Source organism: Rhizophagus irregularis, chromosome 17, assembly GCF_026210795.1.
Source record: "Rhizophagus irregularis chromosome 17, complete sequence".
NCBI classification, from domain to species: domain Eukaryota; kingdom Fungi; phylum Glomeromycota; class Glomeromycetes; order Glomerales; family Glomeraceae; genus Rhizophagus; species Rhizophagus irregularis.
The window spans coordinates 60,567-68,969 of record NC_089445.1 but is presented as its reverse complement, the minus strand read 5'-3'; the positions used below and the strand labels follow the sequence as shown (position 1 = coordinate 68,969).

At 41.6% G+C, this 8,403-nt stretch overlaps 3 protein-coding genes across 3 annotated transcripts; 2 read left to right on the top strand and 1 right to left on the bottom strand.

Annotated features, from left to right (window-relative positions):
• Positions 1-581: 581 nt before the first annotated feature.
• Positions 582-1,049, bottom strand: OCT59_008747 (uncharacterized protein; the record flags this gene model as incomplete). Its single annotated transcript, XM_066133108.1, has 1 exon — positions 582-1,049. One exon carries the CDS (start codon positions 1,047-1,049, stop codon positions 582-584), a length of 468 nt encoding a protein of 155 aa, XP_065999588.1.
• Positions 1,050-4,803: 3,754 nt separating this feature from the next.
• On the top strand, positions 4,804-6,375 carry OCT59_008746 (uncharacterized protein; the record flags this gene model as incomplete). The annotated part of the gene is made up of 1 exon (XM_066133107.1): positions 4,804-6,375. The coding sequence occupies one exon, from the start codon at positions 4,804-4,806 to the stop codon at positions 6,373-6,375; it is 1,572 nt and encodes a 523-aa protein (XP_065999587.1).
• A 1,526-nt stretch (positions 6,376-7,901) lies between these two features.
• OCT59_008745 (uncharacterized protein) lies at positions 7,902-8,117 on the top strand (the record flags this gene model as incomplete). Its single annotated transcript, XM_066133106.1, has 1 exon — positions 7,902-8,117. The coding sequence occupies one exon, from the start codon at positions 7,902-7,904 to the stop codon at positions 8,115-8,117; it is 216 nt and encodes a 71-aa protein (XP_065999586.1).
• Between the last annotated feature and the right edge of the window lie 286 nt (positions 8,118-8,403).

The window sequence follows — 8,403 nt, the reverse complement described above, 5'->3', positions numbered from 1 at the left end:
TATTTCACAACATTTTTTGTATGATAACTCAAGCCAGCTCGAGCTTTTTGAGCCGAGCCTATTACTGGCTTCGAGCTTTTTGAGCCGAGCCTACACTGGCTCGAGCCTCTTTTCAAGCTGGTCACGAGCCCACGAGCCAATTTAATCATCGCTCAGTTCGGCTTAGATTGAAAAGCTCGAGCCAGCTTGTAAGCCAGCTCGGCTTATGCGGAGCTTTAGTTCTGACCCTATACATGAGTTTTCATGTATAATGAGGTATGCATGTGGCAGGTGCATCCTTCAACGCTTTTGGGCATATGCCAAAGCTTTAGTGTTAATATCATCTTGCATTTTATAGGTACAATAGAATATCACATACAGAAATTTGCAGTAGTGATCATTAGCTCTGGACTAGTTTGGCTAGAAGAATCGATCTAGATATATGCAAATCCAGGTGCAAGTTCGAAAGTAAAATTAAACTTGGCTACTACTATTGCATAAGTAAAAATAAATATCGCCAGTATTCTTAGCAGGAAGTGGCAATTTCAGCTAAGAGTACTTGACAATACAGCTCAACAATTTTGTCTATATATTCGCTCTTTTTATGTATTATTGATATTATCAAGTAGATCGATATCTTTTAACAATTTTTTCGTTTGTTTATAAAGATTTTGCCATTGTACATGAAATTTGTTTCGTAAGACAGAAGACTTAATAAGACAGGGAAGAATACTTGTAAGATTATTTATATGGGATTTGATTACTGCATGAACATTTGCAATTTCTTCTCCTGCTGTAATCCAATCATAATACAGAGTATAAAGAACTGTATGAATACGGGTTATTTCTTGTTTACTCCAGTCTAACCGATATTTTATAAAATCAAGATCTTCACGAAGTTCCCTTTCTTTTTCCTTTAAAATAACTCGAAATGCTTCAAAATTCCATTGATAATTTATAGTAAGACAGGAATATAGTATATCTTTAATCTTGAGATTACTAAAAATTAATTCAAGCAGTTCAGAATAAACAAGTGGGCTAGGGTCAGGCTTTTTTTGCGCAAGAAGCATGGTGTATATGCAAGAAAGCAGTATAAAATAACAGAGAAACTAGCAAAGTTCAAAATAAAAATTCTATATAATTTTGAGCGAATATGTTTGCTAGTAAAATACTGGGTTAGTGTAGTACCCAGCGCCAAGCCAAAAGAAAGTAAACGATGTGGTAGTATCCCAAAATGATCGATGTGGTATTACAGTGGTATTACCCAGCGCCAAGCCAAAAGAAAGTAAATGATGTGGTAGTACCCCAAAGTGATCGATGTGGTAGTATTCCAAAGTGGTCGATGTGGTAGTATCCTAAAGTATCCCAGAGTAGTAACTATACGGAAAAGGGTTCTAGAAAGGCAGGAGCGAAAAATAAGATATAAAATTGGTAGTAACCCAAGTTAAAATAATATATAGAAAGAAAATAAGAAATTACAACTTGGAATAATACCGGCGATAGGTAGGAAAGAAGTCGGGAAGGCAGAAAGGTTCAGGAGAATACACGAAAAAAGGATATGAAAGCTATATAGCCTGAACTAATTCGGCACTTCGAGCCTCATTCTCAGCAATCAAAAGGGTTATGGAAGGCAGGATTGCGCATCTGGATCACCAACTCGGCACTTCGTACCTCATCTGGCAAGTCGTCGGGCTGGTAGTGTGTCTCGCTACGCTCATCCCACCTCGGCCTTGTGGCCTCGCAGTACCTACATCACCCCTCCGTGGGGCGGGAAATCCCTATACATCTGAAACAATATGAAACAAGATCTGAAACATAACAATATAAGCAAAAAAGGATAAAATAAGGGAAAAGAGAAGAAAATAAGAGAGAATCAGAGAGGGTGTTTCGATGTTTCAGATGTTTCGGCAATTTTGGTAAAAGTCAGGTGAAGACAACCCTCCCAGAAAAAGTTTTGATTTTACCCCCCCAGATCCGAAACTTCTGAAACATCTGAAACCGATTCAGGATTCCGTTCGTTTTCTTATTGGAGGCAGTGAGATAGCAAATCGAGTAAACAGATAGGTTAATAACCCCTAGAAGGACTGTAGAACCACAGGAGGGTAACCGGGTAGGAGCGCGGATCTTTGGAAAAAATATATTCGGCAATTGAAGATTAGGTAACTATAAATTAGTACTCGATTTGATAGAACAAAAAATGACCACTCGAAGCTCAAGTTATCCCCAAGTTCGGTGAACAAACGAAAGCCTTCAGTATCGATGAGCTTAAACGGTTTATTGTCGCTGCAAAGAGTATGAATGATCTCGATCAAGCCAAGAGGTATCTTTGCAGTTATTTCATTCTCTGTGCAGATCCTCATGGGGTTTTCTGGTGGGACCCGGATAGTAAAAGTTTGAAACACGTTATTGACAAAAATATTGGTAAACTTATCCGTCCAATCACGAAGGCATTCTACACACAACCTGAACAAGGACCCTCTCAAAAGACCAAGTTCAACATCTACAAGTGGTTTATGGTCGAGAATACCGATGTATGTAATGCAACCTGTGATCCCCATAAACAGCGAATCTTCAGATCCTTAACCGGCCAACTCTATCTAAATATCTTCCCAGGATTCCTCCACGTCTTACGTCCGATATCTACCTTTGAGTCTACAATTCACCTCGCGGTTAAATTTATCTTCTCTCACATTCAGGATATCTGGTGTTCGGGTGATTGGAATCTCACTGAGTATATCATCAAGTGGTTAGCCGGTGTATCTGCTGGAAGGAAGATGTACTCGATCCTTTACCTGAAATCTGGACAGGGTTGGGGCAAAGGTATTATAACAGATTTCATTCAGCGCAGCGTCCTAGGCACTCAACTCGTTTATAAGACCAGCGATCCTCAAACGATTCTTGGAAGTTTCAATGGGCAATTACAGGGTAAGGTTCTTCTTCTCCTCGAGGAAATGCCCACGGAAAAAAGCCAGTGGAATAATCTGTATCGCTCTTTAAAGGATAAGGTAACGAGCGACATAATAGAAATCCATGAAAAATACAAGACGCCAACACATTACAAAAACTTTATGTCAACTATCGTCCTAACCAACGAAAATGCTCTCAGAGTGGAGAACGATGATAGGCGCACAGTGTTCTTGGATGTGTCACCATCCCGCAAGGGAGACCTCAACTACTTCAAAAACTCGGCGACGCTATGAAATACCCAGGCGCCAGTGCGAGGCGTTCTACGCTTATTTGAGAGCCATCGCGGATGCTTACCCGACTTCAATGGAAATCCGCCACCTATGACAACATCCAAACAGGAACATATCATCTCGACTCTTCCACCGCTATTCCAATTTATAAAGGACACTTACCTCGTAGTGAAAAATTATATGACCGACCTACCTGTTCAAGAATTTTATAGGGTATATACTTCATATTGCGAAACTCATTGCATTTCACCCCTATCAAAGATAAACGCTTCTAGAATTCTATCAAATGAGTTGGGTATAAATAGCAAAGTAGTACGCAAGGGTGGAAAAACACCACGGGTTTACAGCATATCCAGGGAGGACCTCTACAAGAAGTTCTTTGGCAAAAACTGGATCCACGAAACAGACGAGATAGACATAGAAGGAATCGATATAGAGACTTCTAAAAAACCCGCATCAGACCCCAAAGCCTTGGAGAAGTTCTTGGCAAATATATATAATCCAGCCAACAATCCACAAGACGTACAAGAGAAACCCGCTGAGGAAAAACCCACTGAGAAAAAACCCGAACCCGCTGAGGAAAAACCCGCTGAGAAAAAACCCGAACCCGCTGAGGAAAAACCTGCACCTGTAATTCGCAAGACTCCTCCACCGCTTCCACCCAAGCCTGACCACTTAAAAGAACGTCCACAAGAGTTAAGAAAAGAACAACCAGATCCCGATGAAGATACTAATGAGTCAAACACCGATAAATCTATAGATAACTTCTCAGATTGTTATCTATCTGACAAGGAACCCGACCAAGAAGAACCTATCCCCGAGCCAGATAACTACGACGTTTTAGATGACTTGCTATCTGACTCAGATTTTACAACTGTGAACCCAGCTCCTGAACAACAACCCGAGTATCCCGCAGAATCTTCTGCATCTGTCACTAAGCCTGACCCAGAACCGGCTTCTGAAGAGCAATTTATCCCAGAACCCAACACAGAACCAGAAGTTGACCGGGATCCTGAACCAAAGGAAGGCACTTGAGCACACTGGGCTTGGCAAGAAAGACACCGATGGGATCGCAAACCATGGGTTAAAAATTTAAAGGACCAGGTCTTCAATGATCTCTACAATACAGGTAAGGAATTATGGGCCAAGTACCAAGACGCGTCAGACGAATATGACTGGGAAATACTCGCGTTTGAAATAGAGGAATGTCCCACAACGCGTATTGAGGACGAGTACCAGTATTACCTTAAGGAAGTAGTAGACCGCTTCAAGGACTGGATCGAATATAATGGATACTTACCTAAAACACCTAGCCGTAAAGAACTCGCGGATTTAATAAGAGTATACAAGGATAATCGTGATGCTGAGATTATCACCACCCCCTCTGGTTATGAAACTATGAGGGCAGATAAGGGTAAAGTGCGAGAGATCCCCGAGGAACGTCCAAAAACTGATATGGAACGTGAATGGGAGGCCGCCAATGGAATCATCGATGACTGGGACGAAGAGGATACTGAGGGCGCTATCAACGACATATTGTAAGCGCTATTTGAGATTATTTCTTTTTTTTTTCGTATATATATAGAAAGATATTATTTATAGTTGAAGACAAATCATATACATAAAAATGCAATACTCAAGAATTGCCCGCACTTTACCAACACGACCTGACATCAAGGAACTTCAGTATTCCGGTGCTCGCTTTTCCAGAGGAGCTATCGCCAGACTCGGTCAGACTCTCCAGACGCGATTTCCAGATAGAAAGTTCCAGATCCTACTTCCCTATGAAAACTGGAAACCTGGTGGATGGACATCAGGAAACCAACCAGCCAGCCTCTTTTCACTATTAGACCATTATGATGAAGCACAACTACCGGATGACGCAGACCCTGATTATTTTGAACGATTCATAATTTATGCAAGAGATAGTCCACCGGCCGCAGGAGGATGCAATGGGGAGCTAAATGATTGCCTGTATGAATGCCTAAAAAATATTTACGGCACATTCTCTAAAATGCCAAAGTCAATCGAAAAGCCCGAGTATATCAAAAAGGCATTAGGTCTCAATCGCGATGCTCCCATCCCAGTTTCATGCATGGACAAGGTTGAACAACTCGCAGGAAGTCTCGCAATTAATATTGTGGGGGACATTACCCGAATCTCTAAGAGTAAGTCCAATAGACGTGCGATTCTCATCCTGTCAGAAGGCCATTACTCCCTCACGTTAAATCCCGGAAGACTCCACTCCAGTAAATTGCGTAATTTACCCATTGTATACCATGAAGATGGGACCAATAATGTAGTCACAATATACAACGGCAAAACGGTTAAGTCTTGCACAATTGGGCAGTTTCAAAAAACTAAGAATTCCAAGAGTTCTTTCATCCCCGTCGAGAAAAACCGTAAGACTGGGGTATATGAAACTCTCGAAGAAGCATATCAGAGAATCCACGAGGAGCGGAATTCCTTTCTACAGGAGACAAAGAAGTTCGGTTTAGGAATCGACTTATCATACCATAACTGGTCTTACAAAAGAACGGCTCTCTGGTTATTCGAACGATTAAGTGTAGGGATTCCAGCCAATGATCCTCTTGACCCGATAGAAGCAGAGTGGTTAAGTGATGCAATGATGGGCGGATTAATCTGGGCAGATAACGAGTGGAAGGGCTATGGAAGACAATACGACGCAACAAGTTTATACCCGAGTATCCAACAATCGAACGCGAACTTTCCAATCAGACGGGGTAAATTCCAGACACTTAATGACTTTGTAGACCACAGGGGTTATGCCTTATATGGATTATTCCGTGCTAGGGTAAATGGGAATAATATTCTCTTCCGACAGAATAAAAGGGGAATCTATACATTCATCGACTTACAACGAGCAAAAAAACTTGGTCTCAATATACAGTTAATACAGGATGGGAAGCCAAATGCATTGATATATGATAGAGAAGCGAGAATCCCTGGAACTGTAATATTCGGTGAGTATGTACACTTCCTCTTCAAAATTAAAAACCAGGGTGGCATAGCTGGCCGCGTGGCAAAGCGAGTCCTCAACACATTATGGGGAGCATTATGCCAGAGGAAGCGTAATTACAAGACACTCACCACAGATCAAACAGACCCATTTACATTTCCAGAGGGCCATACACTTGACTCTATCATACCAGTAGGATCTGACCAGTGGCGATTCTAGTTTACAAACCCGGGTAATCCCTTCAAAGGTGAGTATCCCAGGATCGCCCCATTCTTATTAGCACGTGGTCGCAAAATCACATCTGAGGCAATTCAACCATACAAGGATAAAGTACGACGTATCCATACAGACGGATTTATTTTAGAAGAACAGCCAGATAGCCCCGCGCTTTTCACTTGTTCAGAGAATGCAGATACGACTCTAAAGACTTTCAAGTTTGAAACCGCGGGATACTGCCATGTGAAAAATGCGAACAAGGTTATCTGGACATGATTGCTAGGGACCGGTATGTATATTTTTTACTGACATATCGTGATGGCATAATTGAATAAACCTATGGGATATGTAATCTTACGAGATACCCAAATGCAAAACACCGACGGATTAGGTAGACAAGACGACGAAAGTTTCCACGCGTGGGCTAAGCGCATTCAGAATGCTGTGCAATATTATGAGACTTGTAGTAGAATAGGTTTTCATAGGCGGCTACCTTATCCGAAGGTCTCGTCAAGCTGTATATGCTTATATTGTGCACATTAGGAGAATAGTATCACGACTACCAAATAGGTGGTACTGTACCTACTGTAAATCTTTTATTGATCGCGGATGGGGAGCTGACGCTTTCATGGATCAAGCGGTGCGACTACATTTATATAGTTGCCCAAAGCATTTTAATTTTGACTATTATACTCATCATGCTGAAATGATCCAGAATGCCTTTAGGAGATATATAGAAAGAATGAACAATAAAGCGGCTAGGATAATCCAGAAAGTCGCTATCCCCCTGGTTATATAGACCAGGCTCTCCATTGATGCAAAAGGCCGAGCGACGCTTCTACTGTCTTGCAGTATCCCAAGTGTAAACCCCTAGGTTGCCTATATTTATTTTTTCTCATTCGAATGAACAGGTAACTGAAGATTTATATTTTTTACAAAGTACAAAGAATCATGTCAACATATACCGAATTCGCAAGCATTGTTAACAGCACTGACAGCACTAGTGAGGAGGTTATTTACGAGGCATCGCGCATTCAGCCTAATGTTGTCTCTGACGAAACTGTTCCCACATTATCCGCGCATTAAAAGATACTATAGTAATCGCATTAGTATCTGGGTTTAGCAAAACCAGTTACCTCGTCCAGGACCACGTGAAGTATATCGAAGCGAATCCAAACGGCAAATTCTCCTGTATCATATGTGAAGTTCGTGGCCAGAAAACTCTTCCCAGATAATGCGGCATATACTGCTAAAATAGCAAAAATCCGCGAATCATACAAGAATAAACAAGCTCTCCTGATAGCTTGAGGCCCTCTTCGAATTGTATTATAATGCGACTAAGGACTCATCAACCGGTCCCCCAAAGCGAGCTATTACTAAAAACGAGGCTGAGAAAACCTTAACAGAACTTCTTGCATAAGCGGCTCCTGTGGTCCTACGATTCTGTACGAATTTAGTATATATTTTTTATCCATGTGTAATAGGCATACAGTAATTGAAGATAGCTATAGTATAAGTAACATAACATCATGTTGGACCGATTACCAGTAGAAATAGTCGAACGCATTGTCGCAAAGATCCCGGATGCTGACCTTATTGCAGTGAGTAAGGTAGATAGAGTGTGGTGGCAGGAAGTTCGTCAAGAGGCATATAAGAGGTGGAAAAATTATGCCACTACGATCGGGTATGTCCGAGCTCTTGGAAAGCCATTCGAAAAAGGGAATGTTGACTTGGATAACATTTGAAGATGTAAACGACTTCTATAAAAGATGGATAGACCGCCTCGCGAGGATCGGCTTTATATTATGGAGAAAATGCTTAGGAATGGGATGGTCGTGGACCCCCAAGAGAGGGAAACCATAGAGCATGCATTAAGTGAGCATAGATGGGGAGGCGATCCATGGGGATGGGGCGGAGTGGTATGAATGGACTACAGCCGGGAGTAAGCATTTTGTCTTGACTTTCGTAGGAATTCTGCTAACGAGTCATATTTTTAGATCCGGCCGGCATTACCGCGTAATCCCGAATTAC